Below are 17,016 nucleotides of genomic sequence, written 5' to 3'. Positions count from 1 at the left end.
TCGGGGGGAACATCCTGGAGAGCGAGGGGGAGCCCGAGGGGGGGCCTGAAGGGGGAACCGAGGGCGGGGGAGGGGCAGCGCCGCCCCTCCCCCCCTCCCAGCCCCGCCCCCGCCGCGGGGGGAGCCGAGAGCGGGGGGAGGGGGGACGGGGAGGGGGAGGGCCCCGAGCTGCGGCGGCGCCGACTGAAGCTGCAGGCGCTGGGACGGAGGTGCCGGGAGATCCGACAGGTGAGGGAGGGGCTGGGGGGGAGGGCGGGGCGGGGACGCGCCCGCGGGGTGGTGGGAAGGGTCATTAAATGGGGGGAGGGGTCATAAAATGGTGGGCAGGGTCACAAGATGGAGGGTCGCAAAATGGCGGGTCCCAACATGGCGGGTAGAGTCGTAAAATGGCAGGCAAGGTCACAAGATGGAGGGAGGGGTCACAAAATGGAGGGCAGGGTCATAAAATGGAGGACGGGGTCACAACATGGAAGGCAGGGTCATAAAATGGAGGATAGAGTCATAAAATGGAGGGAGGGGTCACAACATGGAGGACGGAGTCACGACATGGCGGACTTCCTCACAAAATGGTGGACATGTCTACAAAATGGCAGGCAGGGTCACAAAATGGAGGCTACACCCACAACATGGAGGTCAGGTCACAACATGGAGGGCATGTTTACGAAATGCCGGGCAGGCCCACAAAATGGTGGACATGCCAACAAAATGGCGGGCAGGGTCACAAGATGGAGGGCAGGGTCACAACATGGTGGACTTCCTCATAAAATGGTGGACAGGTCTACAAAATGGCAGGCAGAGTCACAAGATGGCAGCCAGGGTCACAAAATGGAGGGTACACCCACAACATGGAGGGCAGGGTCAGAACATGGCGGGCACGTTTACAAAATGGCGGGCAGGCCCACAAAATGGTGGGCACGCCAACAAAATGGCGAGCAGGGTCACAAGATGGAGGGCAGGGTCACAACATGGCGGGCAAAGTCACAAGATGGAGGGCAGGGTCACAAGATGGCGGGTACATCCACAACATGGTGGACACGCCTACAAAATGGCGCACTTCCTCACAAAATGGCAGCCATGCCCACAACATGGCGGGCAGGGTCACAAAATGGCAGACAGGCCCCATGTGGGGAGGCCACGCCCCCTTCCCATCAGTCCCAAGGCCCAAACCCCTCCCACAATTCAGGCCACGCCCCCTTTTCCGTGGCCACGCCCCCAGCTCCTCCCCCTGTCTGGCCCCTCCCCCAGGTGAACGCGCGGGCGCTGCAGCGGCTCCGGCAGGTTCAGCGCGTGACGCGGCGGCTGCAGCTGGAGCGCAGGTGGGGACACCTGGGGACACCTGGGACACACCTGGGGACACCTGGGGGATACCTGGGATAGACCTGGGGACAGCTGGGACACACCTGGGATAGACCTGAGAACAGCTGGGATAGCTGGGGACACCTGGGGCACATCTGGGGACACCTAGGGACACTTGAGAATACCTGGGACACCTGGGTACAGCTGGGACACACCTGGGCACACCTGAGAACACCTGGACACACCTGGGATACACCTGGGATAGACCTGGGGACACCTGGGGGATACCTGGGATAGACCTGGGGACACCTGGGATACACCTGGGGGACACCTGGGATACACCTGGGATACACCTGGGGGACACGTGGGGGACACCTGGGATGCACCTGGGACACACTTGGGGATACCTGGAGACACCTGGCAACACCTGGGATAGACCTGAGTACACCTGGGGACACTTGAGAACACCTGGGGACAGCTGGGATATACCTGGGGACATCTGGGATACACTTGGGATCCACCTGAGCACACCTGGGGGACACCTGGGTATAGCTGGGGACACTTGTGATAGACCTGGGAACACCTGGGACACATCTGGGCACACCTGGATATCCCAGGAGCACACGTGAGCACAGCTGGGACACCTGGGTATAGCTGGAGACATCTGGGGACACCTGAGCACACCTGGGCGACACCTGGGATACACTTGGGGACACCTGGGGGACATCTGGAGAACACCTGGGGACACCTGGGATAGACCTGAGCACACTTCAGCTATACCTGGGAGTACCTGGGACACACCTGGGCCACACCTGAGCACACCTGGATATCCCAGGGGCACACCTGGGGACACCTGGGACACACCTGGGGACAGCTGGGGACACCTGGGATACACCTGGGGACAGCTAGGGACACCTGGGATAGACCTGGGGACACCTGGGGACACCTGGGGATATCTGGAGCACCCCTGGGCACACCTGGGATACACCAAGGAACAGCTGGGGCACACCTGGGCCTACCTGGGGACAGCTGGGGACACCTGGGATACACCTGGGGACAGTTAGGCACACCTGGGATAGACCTGGGACACACCTGGGCACAGCTGGGGACACCTGAGCACAGGTCGGGACATCTGGGGACACTTGGATATCCCAGGGGCACACCTGGGATACACCTGGGGACACCTCAGCTGTACCTGGGAGTACCTGGGGACACCTGGGATAGACCTGAGCACACCTGGATACACCTGGGGACACAGCTGGGAACACCTGAGCAGAGCTGGGGACATCTGGGGACACTTGGATATCCCAGGGGCACACCTGGAATACACCTGAGGACACCTCAGCTGTACCTGGGAGTATCTGGGGCACACCTGGGCACTCTGGGACACACCTGGATACACCTGGGGACACCTGAGCACACCTGGATATCCCAGGGACACACGTGGGCACGCCTGGGATACACCTGGGACACACCTGGGGACAGCTGGGGACACCTGGGGATACCTGGGCACACCTGAGGACACCTGGCATACACTGGGCACACCTGGGATACAGCTGGGATACACCTGGGACACACCTAGGGACACCTGGATACACCTGGGTACATCTGGGGACACCTGAGCAGAGCTGGGGACAGCTGAGCACACCTGGATATCCCAGGGGCACACCTGGGGGACACCTGGGGACACCTCAGCTGTACCTGGGAGTATCTGGAGCACACCTGGGCACTCTGGGACACACCTGGATACACCTGGGTACACCTGGGGACACCTTGGGGACACCTGGGACACACCTGGACACACCTGTGCCCCTCCCTCCCTCCCCGCAGGTTCCTGATGCAGGTGTTGGATTCCCACGGCGATCGGTACCGCCAGGGGCAGCTCACCGTGCTGCTGCAGGTGGGGCACCCCAAAAAACCCCCAAAACCGACCCAAAAACCCCAAAATAACCCCAAAACCCACCCAAAATAACCCCAAAATCACCCCAAAACCACAAAAAACAACCCCAAAATAACCCAAAACCACAAAAAACAACCCCAAAACCACCAGAAATGACCACAAAACCCACCCAAAAAACCCCCAAAAAACCCCAAAAACCACCAAAACAACCCCAAATCCCCCCCTGGATCCCCCTTTTCCGCCCCCCAGGACCCCCAAACTCCCCCCTGACCCCCCAAAATCCCCTCAGGACCCCCCAAAATCCCCCAAATTCCACCCAGGACACCCCAAATCTCCCCTGACCTCCCCCAACTCCCTCCTGACCCCCCCAAATAACCCCAAATTTCTCCCCAGGACCCCCCAAATTCCCCCCAAATCCCCCCTGACCCCCCAAATTTCCCCCTGACCCCCCAAATCCCCCCAGGACCCCTCAAAATCCCCCAAATTCCCCCAGGACCCCCAAATTTTCCCTCCTGACCCCCCAAATCTCCCTCTGACCCCCAAATCCCTTCCCAGGCCCCCCCAGAATTTTTCCCCAGGACCCCCCAAATTCCCCCCAGGACCCCCCAAATTCCTCTCAGGACCCCCAAATCCCCCCAAATTCCCCCAGGACCCCCCAAATTTTCCCCCCAGGACCCCCCCAAATCCCAGGACCCCCCAAATTTTTCCCCAAGGATGCCCCAAAATCCCCTCAGGACCCCCCAAATTCCCCCAAATTCCCTCCAGGACCCCCCAAATTCCCCCCAAATTCCCCCAAAACCCCCCAAATTCTCCCCCTGACCCCCCAAATCTCCCCCCCAGGACGAGGCTGCAGCCGAGGGGGGGGTCCCAGACTCTGCCCCCCCCGGGAACGCTGAGAATGAACCCCCAGAGAGGGGGGGAGGGGCGGGAGGGGCCCCCCCAAACCCCCCCGAGCCCCCCCCGGACCCCCCCAGCTCCAAACGGCGCCGCCGGGACCCCCGGGGGGGGCGCAGGGCGGGGGGGAACCCCCAAAACCCCAACGGGGGTGGGGGGCAGGTAAGGGGGGAGGGGGTTTGGGGGGGTTTGGGGTTTATTTGGAGGAGGTTTTGGGGGGTCAGGAGTAAATTAGGGGGGATTTGGGGGGCTCAGAGAGATTTTGGGGGGCTTAGGGGGGCTGATTTGGGGGGGCTCAGAAGGATTTTGGGGGGTTTGGGGTTTATTTGGGGGGGATTTGGGGGGCTCAGAGGGATTTTGAGGGGCTTGGGATTTATTTGGGGTGGGGTTTGGGAGGGCTCAGAGGGATTTTGGGAGGGATTTGGGGGGTCTGAGGTTGATTTGGGGGGGCTCAGAGGGATTTTGGGGGACTCATTTGGGGGGTGGGAAGGGATTTTGGGGGTCTTGGGGCTGATTTGGGGGGAGTCAGAGGGATTTTGGGGGGGGGATTTGGGGGTCTCAGAGGGGTTTTTGGGGGGTTTGGGGTTGATTTGGGGGGGCTCAGAGGGATTTTGGGGGGTGAATTGGGGGTTCAGGAAGGATTTGGGGTCACATTTGGGGTTCAGGGAGATTTTGGGGTGGATTTTGAGATGATTTTGGGGTGGATTTTGGGGTTCAGGGAGGTTTTGGGATGAATTTTGGGGAGGTTTTCGGCTGGATTTTGGGGTTTAGGGAGTTTTTGGGGTGAATTTTGGAGTGAATTTTGGGATTCAGGGAGGATTTGGGGTGAATTTTGGGGTCACATTTTGGGGTTCAGAGAGTTTTTGGGGTTAATTTGGGGGAGGTTTTGGGGTTTCAGGGAGGTTTGGGGTGAATTTTGGGGAGGTTTTGGGGTGGATTTTGGGGTTCATGGAGGTTTGAGGGGTGAATTTTGGGGCGGATTTTGGGTTCAGGGAGATTTTGGGGTTAATTTGGGGGAGGTTTTGGGGTTCAGGGAGATTTTAGGGTAAATTTTGGGATTAATTTTGGGGTTCAGGAGGTTTTGGGGTCACTTTTAGGGTGAATTTTGGGGTTCATTTTTGGCTCTGACCCCCCCTCCCCCTCTCTCCACAGCCCAAGGGGGGAGGGGAGGCTCCTCTGGGCCCCTCCCCCACCTGGACCCCCCCCAGCCCCCCCGAGAAAAACCCGAGGGGCCCCAAATTCTCCAACCCCGACTTGGACTGAACCCCAAAACCACAAATAAAAACTAAATAAAACTCAAACTACTCCAAAAAATCTCCAAAATAAAAAAAAAACCCACTCCCAAAACCTCAAAAAACCAAAACCCAAAATAGCCCCAAAAAATCTCCAAAACACCAAAATAAAAAAAAAACCCAAAACTGAAAAAAAAAACCCCAAAAAATAAAAAACTCCCAAGCTCTCAAAAAAACCCCAAAACACAAAAAACCAAAAAAAACCCCAAAAAAACCCCAAAAATCCCAATACCCCAAAAATCCCCAAAACCTCAAAAAACACAAAAACCAAAAAAACCCCCAAACCCCTGAAAAAAAATTCCCAAACCCCAAAAAACTCCAAAACTAAAAAAAACCCAAAACCCCCCAAAAAAACCCCAAAACCCAAAACAACTCCAAAACTCAAAAATCCCCAAAATCCCAAAAAAATTCCAAAAATCCCAAATATCCCAAAATCCCAATAAACCCCAAAACCCCCCCAAAAATCCCAAATTATCCCAAAAACCACAAACCCCAAAAAATCCCAAATCCCTGAAAAACCCCAAACCCCCCAAAAAATCCCAAACCCCAAAAAACTCCAAAACTCAAAAAACCCCAACAAAACCCAAACCCCCAGAAAACCCCAAAAAATCCCAAAACCAAAACAACTCCAAAACTCAAAAATCCCCAAAAAATTCCAAAAATCCCAAAGTATCCCAAAATCCCAATAAACCCCAAACCCCCCCAAAAATCCCAAAAAATCCCAAACCCCAAAACCCCTAAAAAACCCAAAATCCCAATAAACCCCCAAAAATCCCAAAATATCCCAAAACCCCAAAAAAACCCCAAAACCCAAAAAAAACCCAAATCCCCAAAAAAATCCCAAATTATCCCAAAAATCCAAAACCCCAAAAAATCCCAAAACCTCCCCAAAAAACCCCAAAAAACACCCAAAAAACCCCAAAAATCCCCCAATAAACACCAAAAATCTCATTTAACCATTTTATATTGGGGTTTTTTCCCCCTTAAACCCTTCCCAGGATTGTGGGGGGGAAATCCCAGAGAATTTTGGGGTGATCCCATAAAGTTTTGGGGTTTTTGGGTCCCTCACAGGTCCTTGAGCCACTGCAGGGTTGGGCCCTTTTGTCCCAGGGCTGCGAGGGGACGTCGGGGACGGAGCCGTCGTCCCGCACGGGAACTGCAAAATTTTGGATATTTTTAAAATTTTATATGTTTGGGGATTTTTTGGGGTTTATTTTGGGTTTTTAGGATTTTTTGGGATTTTTTTGGGGATTTTTAGGAATTTTTTTAAATTTGTTGGGGGTTTTTGGGATTTTTTTTTTTATTTTTGGGGACATTTTAGGAGTTTTTTGGGTTTATTTTGGTTTTCTGAGGGAATTTTTTTTGATTTTTAGGATTTTGGGGGATTTTTTTTTTTTTATTTTTTGGGGATATTGTGGGGATTTCTTGGGGTTTATTTTGAGATTTTTTGGGATTTTTTTAAAGATTTTTGGGGGATTTCTTTGGGGATTTTAAGAGGTTTTTTGGGATTTCTTGGGGTTTATTTTGAGGTTTTTTGGGAATTTTTGGGATTTTTTGGGGATATTTTAGGTTTTTTGGGGGATTTTTGGGAGATTTTTTGGAATTTTTTTTATTTTTGGGGATATTTTAGGGGTTTTTTGGGGTTTTTTGGGATTTTTGGGCAATTTTTGGGGATTTTTTGGGATATTTTTGCGTTTATTTAGGAACATTTTGGATTGATTTAAGAACATTTCAGAACATTTTTAACTCTATACCAGAGTAGATATAGGAACTATTTCTGGGTTTATTTAGGATTATTTCTGGGTTGATTTAAGGACACTTTAGGACATTTTAACTCCATACCAGGGTAGGTGTATGGCTATTTCTGGTTTATTTAGGGATATTTTTAAGTTGATTTAAGGACATTTTAGGGTATTTTGGAATATTTATCTCCATACCAGGATAGGTGTAGGGACTGCTTTTAGTTTTATTTAAGAATATTTTAGGATATTTTAGAACATTTTTAGTTTCTACCAAGGTAGGTGCAAGAGCTATTTCTGAGTTTATTTAGGATTATTTTTGGGTTGATTTAAGAACATTTTAGAACATTTTTAGCTCCATACCAGGGTAGGTGTAGGGACTGTTTCTGGATTTATTTAGGGATATTTAGGTTGATTTAAGGACATTTTAGGGTATTTTGGAATTTTTATTTCCCTACCAGGATAGGTGTAGGGTGTGGCCTGGTTGATCATCCCCGAATATTTGGTGTAGGGGCTCAGCAGCGGCGACAGCAACGCTGGGGGAGGAACACGGGGGGGTCAGGGGGGAATTCACCCCCAAAACCCCCAAAAAAATCCCCCAAAAATTAAAAATAAATCCCCAAAATCCCCAGGCCTCACCACGGCGGCGATGCCGAAGCTGGCGGCGATCACCGGCTCCTTGGCCCACAGGGAGCGCAGGGCATCGGCCAGGCCTGGGGAAAAGAGGGGTCAGAGAGCAGAAAATATAAAAATAAAAATCCTAAATACCCCTAAAAATCCCTCCCAAAACAGCCCCAGGTTGTCACACGCACAAAAATGTCCCCGAAGTTCTTTAGGGCTTGAGGAAAAGTGTCACAAAAATTTCAAAATTTAGCCCAGATTCATCACCTCACTCTCAGAAATCTGGAAATTCCCTCAGGATTTCCCAAATCCACCAAAAATCCCCCCCTAAATCCCCTCAGGATCTCCCAAATCCACACAAAATCCCCTCAGAATGCCCCAATCCCCCAAAATCTCATCAGAACCCCTCAAATTCCATGAAATCCCTGCAAAATCCCCTCAAATTTCCCCAAATCCCCACAGAACCCCCCTCAAAATCCACGAAACACCTCAGAATTCCCTCAAAATCCCCCAAATCCCCACAGAAACCCCTCAAATTTCCCGAAATCCTCTCAAATTCCCCCAAATCCCCTCAAATCCCCACAGAAATCCCCTCAAGTTCCCCAAATCCCCTCAGAAATCCCTCAAGTTCCCCCAAATCCCCTCAGAATTCCCTCAAATTCCCCAAATCCCCTCAGAAACCCCCTCAAATTCCCCCCAAATCCCCTCGAATTCCCCCAAATCCCCACAGAAACCCCCTCAAATTCCCCCAAATCCCTCAAATTCCCCCAAATCTCCTCAGGACACCCCCACCAATCCCCCCGTTCCCCACCAAACGCCCTCAATTCCAACTCGGAACCCCAAATTTCCCCGATTTTCCCCCAAAATCCCCTCAGAACTCCCGATTTTCCCGCTCCCCTCACTCACGTCCCGCCATCCCCTCCCCCCCTCACAAGGGCGTCCGCGCGCGGCGCTGGCGTGATGACGTCACGCGTCGGGAGGAGCGCGCGTTCCGGTGACGTCACCGCGCAAAGCGGTGGGCGGGGCCTCGGCGGGAACCGAAAGGGAAAGTGGGGGAGGGGCGCGAGGAGAGCGCGGTAAATTTGGGGAGGGGGAGAAGGAGAAACCCCCAAATTTGGGGGGTCCCCAAAGTGATAAGGGAGGGGTGAAGGGTTGGAGGGTCCCGATTTTTGGGGAGGGGAATTGGGGATGTCCCAAATTGTGAGGGCGGGGCGAAAGAGGAGGGAGCGCGATTTTGAGGGGGGGTCGCCAAAATGAGCGGGAAAATCTGAGCCCACTCCCCCTCAGAGACCCCCCCGGGCCGCCATGGGAGCCTGCGCTGGCTGGAGGGCGAGGGGCTGGACACGCTGGACCTGCTGGTGCCCAACTGGGACCACCGAGGTACGAACTGGGGTAGGGGGGGATCCCCGGGGTGGGCTCGGGGGTGTCCCCCTCAAACCCTGACCCCCGTCTGTGCCCCCCTCAGGTCCCGACGAGCAGCTCTGGGAAGCTCCGAGGCGCCGGGGGAGCTCCGGAGCAAAGGGGGCAGCGAAGCCTCGGATGCCCCACCCCTAAAAAAGCCAAAAAGGGGGCGCGGGGACCCCCCCAGAAATCCCGCGGGACCCCCAGAGCCGCTCCCCAGGCTCAGAAGGGCACCCAGGAGTGCAGGAGCCCCAAAATCCCTGTGGGGACCCCCCAAGTTCCTTCTCAAACCTCGTCCCAGCCCCATCAGAGCGCTTGGGGGTGCAAACTTCCCCCTTGGGGCCACCAGAGTCCCCCCCAGGGCCACCAGAGCCATCCCTGTGACCCCTCCCAGCCCCAGGGGTTCAAACTTCCCCCTTGGGGCCACCAAAGTCCTCCCCAGGGCCACCAGAACCTTCTCCAGAGCGACTCGTGGCCCCCTCTGGGCCCAAAGCCCTTTCCAGGGCCACCACGGCTCCCTCAGTGACCACCAGGGCCACCACAACCCCCTGAGTGACCATCAGGGCCACCAGAGCCCCCTCAGTGACCACCAGGGCCACCAGAGCCCTCTTAGTGATCACCATGGCCACCACAGCCCCCTGAGTGACCACCAGAGCCCTCTCAGTGACCACCAGGGCCACCACGGCTCCCTCAGTGACCACCAGGGCCACCAGAGCCCTCTCAGTGACCACCAGGGCCACCAGAGCCTCTCAGTGACCACCAGGGCCACCAGAGCCCTCTTAGTGACCACCAGGGCCACCAGAGCCCCCTCAGTGACCACCAGGGCTACAACGGCTCCCTTAGTGACCAGCAGGGCCACCAGAGCCCCCTCAGTGACCACCAGGGCCACCACAGACCCCTCAGGGACCCTCAAACCGCTGTCCCTCACGTTTCCCCTCAGGTTTCTCCTCATGATCCCCCTCAGGCTTCCCCTCAGCTTTCCCCTCACGATCCCCCTCAAGTTTCCCCTCAGGCTTCCCCTCACGTTTCCCCTCAGGTTCCCCCTCACGATCCCACTCAGGCTTCCCCTCACATTTCCCCTCACGATCCCCCTCACATTTCCCCTCGGGGTTCGCCTCACGTTTCCCCTCAAGTTTCCCCTCAGGTTTCTCCTCATGATCCCCCTCACGATCCCCCTCATGTTTCCCCTCGGGGTTCCTCTCATGTTCCCCCTCAGGCTCCCCTTCATGATCCCCTCATGTTTCCCCTCAGGTTTCCCCTCATGTTTCCCCTCAGGTTTCCCCTCATGTTTCCCCTCGGGGTTCCCCTCACGTTTCCCCTCATGACCCCCCTCATGACCCCTCCTCGGGTGACCCGGATGCTCTGGCTCTTTCCCGCCAGCTGCGGGCGCTGCTGCGCACGCGCCCCGCGGGGCTCTCGCTGTTCCAGCTGCGCGCGGCCTACAGCGCCGCCTACCGGCGCCCGCTGCCCATGGGCGGCGCCGCCTCCGCCCGACTGCGCCTGCGCGCGCTGCCGGGCCGCCCTTGCGCCTGCGCGGCTGCGGCGTGCAGATGCGCGTGCTGCCCCCTAGCGGCGCGGAGGACTCGGAGCAGCCCGAGGAGGTGGCGGGGGGGTGGCAGGGGGAGGGGACGCCCCGAGCGGCGTCGCCAAATCGCGACAGGACCCCGCCGGCGACACCGAGGGTGGGGTCGCCGAGGGGTGTGGTGAGGCCTGAAGTGTTTGCAGATTCTGTCACCGCTTGTATCGTGACTGGCACAGTGTCCCCAGCGTCTGTCGCCCCCCGTATCGCAACGTCCCCGGTGTCCTCAGCCTCTGTCACCCCTTGTATCGCGACATCCCCGGTGTCCCCAGCGTCTGTCGCTCCCCGTATCGCGACATCCCCGGTGTCCCCAAGCTCTGTCACCCGCCATGTCGTGACTCCGGCGATGTCGCCAACCTCTGTCACCGCCCATGTCGCGACACCCACAGTGTCCCCAGCTTCTGCCACCCGCCATGTCGCGACTGCCACAGTGTCCCCAACTTCTACCACCCGCCATGTCACGACATCCCTGGTGTCCCCACCCTCTGTCACGCCCCGTATCGCGATGTCCCCGGTGTCCTCAACTTCTGTCACCCCCCGTATCGCGACGTCACCAGTGTCCCCAGCCTCTGTCACCCCCGTATCGCGACCACCACAGCGTCCCCAACCTTTGTGACCCCCCGTATCGCGACACCGCGATGTCCCCAACTTCTGTCACCTCCTATATCGTGACCCCACCCTCTGTCACCGCCCATGTCGCGACATCCCCGCTGTCCCACCCTCTGTCATCCCCCCTGTGACCGAGTCCCACGCCCGGAAGGATTTCTGCACCCTCCTCTAGCGGGGTGCTCCCAAAATTGGGGAAATTTACAACAAATTTGGGCAATTTTTACCAAATTTGGGCAATTTTTACCAAATTTGGACATTTTGACCCAATTTGGGCAATTTTTACCAAATTTGGGCAATCTTTAACAAATTTGGACATTTTGACCCAATTTGGACCTTTTGACCCAATTTGGACATTTTGACCCAATTTGGACTTTTTGACCCAAAATTGGGGGATTTTTACCAATTTTCAGCAATTTAACCCAATTTTGGGCAATTTGATTCAAAATTGGGGAGATTTTCACCAAATTGGATTATTTACCCCAGTTTGGACATTTTGATTCAATTTGGATGATTTTGACCCAAAAATTAGGGGGATTTTTACCATATTTGGGCAATTTTTGCTAAATTTGGACGTTTTGACCCAATTTTGGGACTATTTTTACCAAATTTGGATTATTTAGGCCCAAAATTGGGGAGATTTTTACCAAATTTGGACATTTTGACCCAATTTTGGGTGATTTTAACCAAATTTGGACATTTTGAGCCATTTTTGGGGTGATTTTAAACCCAAAAATTCACATTAAAAGGCCAAGTTTATCCCAAAACGGAGCAATAAATGATCAGAGAGTCTCAGCTCAATTAAATCTCATTAAGGTTGTTAATTAGGGGTGTTGATTACCTGGGGGGGGTGGGGTTGTTTTTTTGGGGGGGTTTTGGGGGAATTTTGGGGGGTCCTGGCTGTGGGGAGGGGCTCCGTGAGGCCTGTGGAGAGCAGGGGGGAGGGATCAAGGAGGGCCCCCAAAAATCCCCAAAATCCCCCCAAAAATTCCCAAAATCCCCCCCAAAATCCCCCCCAGACCCCCCAAAAATCCCTAAAATCTTCCTGGGAACCCCAAAACCCCCCAAAATCCCCCTGGGACCCCCAAAATCCCCCTGGGACCCCCCAGAATCCCCCCAAAAATCCCCAAAATCCTCCTGGGACCCCCCAAAATCGCCCTGGGACCCCCCAAAAATGCCCCAGACCCCCCAAAAACCCCCAAAATCCTCCAGGGACCCCCAAAAACCCCCCAGACCCCCCAAAAATCCCTAAAATCTTCCTGGGAACCCCAAAATCCCCCCCAAAATCCCCAAAATCCTTCAGAGACCCCCAAAACCTCCCTAAAATCCCCTCAAACTCCCCCAAATCCACTCCAGACCCCCAAAATCCCCCCAAATCCACCCAAAATCCCCTCAAACTCCCCCCAAATCCACTCCAGACCCCCAAAATCCCTCAAAATCCCCCAAAATCCCCTCAAACTCCCCCAAACCCACTCCAGACCCCCCAAAATCCCCCAACCCTCCCCAATCCCCGGTACCTTTTGGGGAGGGGTCTCTCAGAGCAGCAGCAGCAGCGCCCCCAGCCCCAGCAGGATCCCCCCGAATTTGGGGAGGGGTCCCGGAGGGTTTTGGGGGCGGCCGAGGGGAGCCCCGGGCACACGGGGGGGGCTGCGGGGCCGGGGGGGGCTCCTGGCTCCAGGCGGGCTCTGGGGGATTTTTGGGGTTTTTTTGGGTTTTTTTTGGGGGGGGTTTAGGGGAGGTTTGGGGTTTTTTGGGAGGAGTTTGGGGGGGGTTATGGGTTTTTTGGGTTTTTTGGGGGGGAATTTTGGTCTCCCTTAGCCAGGAATTGGGGGATGTCAGGGTTGGGGATTTTGGGTTCTTTTTGGGTTTTTTTTGTGGGGAGGTTTGGGGTTTTTAGGTTTTTTGGGGGGTTTTGGCCTCCCTTAACCAGGAATTGGGGGGTGTCAGGGATGGATTTTTGGGGTTTTTTGGATTTTTTTGGGTCCCACAGCCGGATTTGGGGGGTTTAGAGGGATGTCAGGGTTGGATTTTTTGATTTTTTGGGGTTCACTCACCAGGGGGGTCCCACAGCCAGATCTGGGGACTTCAGGGGGGTATCAGGAATGGATTTTTGGGATTTTTGGGTTTTGGGGTTTATTTTGAGTCCACAGCTGGGTTTGGAGGGTTCAGGGGGGTATCAGGAATGGGATTTTGGAATTTTGGCATTTTGGGGTTCACTCACTGGTGGGGGGGGTCCCACAGCTGAGTTAGGGGGATTCAGAGGGGTATCAGGGTTGGATTTTTTTGGGTTTTGGGGTCGCACAGCCAGGTTTGGGAGGTTCACAGGGATGTCAGGGTCAGATTTTTTTGGATTTTGGGGATTTTGGGTTCACTCACCGGGAGGATCCCTCAGGCGAGCCCGCAGAGCCCCCAGCGCCCGGCTCAGGTGCGCAGGGTCCCCTCCAGCCGCGCGTTCTCCCCCCGCAGCCCCCGCAGCGTCTCCTGCAGCTGGAAGGGAACCCCCCGCCCCAAAAGCAGCACGGCCGCCAGCGCCACGGCCCCCAAAACCCCATGCTGGGAGCGACCCCGGCACCGTCACTGACCCCCCAGATTGCATGATCCCCCAAAATCGTCACTGACCCCCCAGATTGCATTGATCCACCAAAATCGTCACTGACACAAATTTTATTGATCCCTCAAAGTCGTCACTGACCTCCCCCAAGCTGGGATCAATCCCTCAAAATCGTCACTGACCCCCCCTCAAATTTCATTGATCCTCCCAAAATCGTCACTGACCCCCCCTCAAATTTCATTGATCCTCCCAAAATCGTCACTGACCCCCTCAAATTTCATTGATCCTCCAAAATCGTCACTGACCCCTCCCAAACTTAATTGATCCCCCGAAAATCATCACTGACCCCCCCAAATTTCATTGATCCCCCTCAAATCGTCACTCACCCCCCAAATTAATTGATGCTCCTCATATAAATAACATAATATTTACTTTTACATTTATGTGTTAGGTTTGCATATTTATCAATCACGGTTATTTTGATACAGCACAATTTGTAATTTTTAAAAGTTGTTTTAGGTGTAGTACAATTTGCTAGTTTGTGTACGCATCGTACAATTTATATAAATAGGAGAGCAAAAATATCTGTATTTGGACCGTAATATAATATTAAAATAGAAATTATGGGACATTAAGGTGCTTGTTCATGTAAGCAACCCAGAGAATAAAATAACTGATTCCCTGCACTTGCAGCTTATTTTATCTGAAAAAAAAATAATAAGGACAAAAACCCAGCCTTTTCTCCCCTCACGGTTCTGCCATTTTCTGTCCCCTCACGTTTTCTGCTGTTTTCTCCCCACAAGTTTTCCACTCTTTTTTCCTCCCATGTTTCCCACCCTTTCCCTCACCTTCCTCTCCTTTTCCCTCACATTTCCTCTCCCTTTTCCCTCATTTTTCCCATTTTCCCCCTCACGTTTCTCACCATTTTCTCCCCTCAGGGTTCCGCCATTTCTGTCCCCTCATGTTCCCGCTCTTTTTTCCCCACAAGTTTTCCTGTTCTTTTCCCCCTCACATTTCCCACCCTTTCCCCCTCACCTTCCTCTCCTTTCCCCTCACATTTCCTCTCCCTTTTCCCCTCATTTTTCCCCATTTTCCCCCTCACGTTTTCCGCTCTTTCTCCCCTCACAGTTCCTCCATTTTCTCCCCTCACGGTTCCGCCATTTTCTCCCCTCATATTTCCTGCTCTTTTCCTCCCCTCATGTTTCCCACCCTTTGTTCCCACTCTTTTTCCTCACCTTTCTCTTTTTCCCTTCACATTTCCTCTCCTTTCCTCCTCAGTTTTCCACCATTTCCCCTCACGTTTCCCGCCCTTTTTCTCCCTCACAGTTCTGCCATTTTCTCCCCTCACGGTTCCGCCATTTTGTCCCCTCACGTTCCCGCCCTTTTCTCCCTCATGGTTCCGCCATTTTGTCCCTCACGTTTCCGCCCTTTTTCTCCCTCACGGTTCCGCCATTTTGTCCCCTCACGTTTCCCGCCCTTTTTCTCCCTCATGGTTCCGCCATTTTGTCCCCTCACGATTTCCACCATTTTTCCTCACCTTCCTCTCCCTTTTCCCCTCATTTTCCCCTCACATTTCCCACCTCACCCACAATGAGCATTAAAAATCCAAACACATTTATTCTCCAGGCCAGGCCTCTCCAGGAGCGGTTTTGGGAGATTTTTGGGGGGCACTCAGGGGATTTTGGGAGGTGATTTTGGGGGGGTTTGTGAGGTGATCTTGGGGGGACATTCAGGGGGGTTTGGAGGTGATTTTTGGGGGGCATCAGGGGATTTTGGGAGGTGATTTTTGGGGGGTTTGTGAGGGATTTTTGGGGGACATTCAAGGGGGTTTGGGAGGTGATTTTTGTGGGCACTCGGGATTTGCGAGGTAATTTTTGGGGGTCTCAGCCCTGGCTCAGGGGATTTTGGGAGGTGATTTTTGGGGGGCACTTCAGGGGGTTTGGGAGGTGATTTTTGGGGGGCACTCGGGATCTTGGAAGGTGATTTTTGGGGGATTTGGGAGGTGATTTGGGGGGTCCGGGGGTTTGAGAGGTGATTTTTGGGGGGCACTCAGGGGGGTTTGAGAGGTGATTTTTGGGGGTTTGGGAGGTGATTTTTGGGGGCTCAGCCCTGGCTCAGGGGATTTTGGGAGGTGATTTTTGTGGGCACTCAGGATTTTGGGAGGTGATTTTTGGGGGTCTCAGCCCTGGCTCAGGGGATTTTGGGAGGTGATTTTTGGGGGGCACTCAGGGTGTTTTGGGAGGTGATTTTTGGGGGGTTTGGGAGGTGATTTTTGGGGCTCTCAGGGGATTTTGGGAGGTGATTTTGGGGGGTTTGGGAGGTGATTTTTGGGGGCACTCGGGATTTGGGAGGTGATTTTTGGGGGGCACTCGGGATTTTGGGAGGTAATTTTTGGGGGGTCTCAGCCCTGGCTCAGGGGATTTTGGGAGGTGATTTTTGGGGGCACTCAGGGGATTTTGGGAGGTGATTTTGGGGGTTTTGGGAGGTGATTTTTGGAGGCACTCAGGGTGTTTTGGGAGGTGATTTTTGGGGGCACTCGGGATTTGGGAGGTGATTTTGGGGGGCACTCAGGGTTGTTTGGGAGTGATTTTTGGGGGTTTGGGAGGTGATTTTTGGGGGCTCAGCCCTGGCTCATGGGGGTTTAGAGGTGATTTTTGGGGGAAATTCAGGGGGTTTGGGAGGTGATTTTTGGGGGCACTCAGGATTTTCGGAGGTAATTTTGGGGGGTCTCAGCCCTGGCTCAGGGGATTTTGGGGGTGATTTTTGGGGGTCTCAGCCTGAATTGGGAATGTTTGGAGGTGATTTTGGGGGGCACTCAGGGGATTTGGGATATGATTTTGGGGCTCTCAGCCCTGTCTCAGGGCACTCAGGGCTCTCTCAGCCAGGGGTGCAGGGGGTCTCGGGGGTCCGGGGGGCAGCAGCAGAGCCAGCAGCAGCTCAGGGCGCAGGAGGCAGCACCCGTGTGCTGTGGGCAGCACAGGTAACACAGCCTGGCACCTCTGGGGGGGCCTGGGGGGCACCCCAAAATCATTTCAAACCCCTCAGACCCAAAGGGATCCCCCAGACCCCCACAAACCCCCACAAGTGACCCCATAAATGTCACCCTAGCCCGGGATGGGGTCCGGGACACCCCAAAA

At 54.4% G+C, this 17,016-nt stretch overlaps 3 protein-coding genes across 3 annotated transcripts; 2 read left to right on the top strand and 1 right to left on the bottom strand.

Annotated features, from left to right (window-relative positions):
- Positions 1-96: 96 nt before the first annotated feature.
- Positions 97-5,353, top strand: TFPT (TCF3 fusion partner; the record flags this gene model as incomplete). Its single annotated transcript, XM_033084030.1, has 5 exons — positions 97-228; positions 1,246-1,316; positions 3,127-3,196; positions 4,037-4,210; positions 5,243-5,353. Coding segments are annotated over 5 exons (558 nt in total), but the record flags the coding sequence as incomplete, so codon positions are not given.
- Positions 5,354-6,432: 1,079 nt separating this feature from the next.
- On the bottom strand, positions 6,433-8,736 carry NDUFA3 (NADH:ubiquinone oxidoreductase subunit A3). The gene is given in 5 exon segments (XM_033084045.1): positions 6,433-6,482; positions 6,485-6,538; positions 7,580-7,658; positions 7,761-7,834; positions 8,649-8,736. Coding segments are annotated over 5 exon segments (252 nt in total). The 5' UTR covers positions 8,659-8,736; the 3' UTR covers positions 6,433-6,447.
- On the top strand, positions 8,703-11,394 carry LOC117009711 (atrophin-1-like). Its single transcript, XM_033084029.2, has 5 exons — positions 8,703-8,818; positions 9,030-9,122; positions 9,208-9,955; positions 10,419-10,699; positions 10,902-11,394. Exons 1-5 carry the CDS (start codon positions 8,703-8,705, stop codon positions 11,392-11,394), a joined length of 1,731 nt encoding a protein of 576 aa, XP_032939920.1.
- The last annotated feature ends 5,622 nt before the right edge of the window (positions 11,395-17,016 follow it).

Source organism: Catharus ustulatus, chromosome 35 (genome assembly GCF_009819885.2).
Source record: "Catharus ustulatus isolate bCatUst1 chromosome 35, bCatUst1.pri.v2, whole genome shotgun sequence".
In the NCBI taxonomy this organism is placed as follows: Eukaryota; Metazoa; Chordata; class Aves; order Passeriformes; family Turdidae; genus Catharus; species Catharus ustulatus.
The sequence above is the reverse complement of the archived record's forward strand: the minus strand, read 5'-3'. Positions and strand labels throughout refer to the sequence as shown.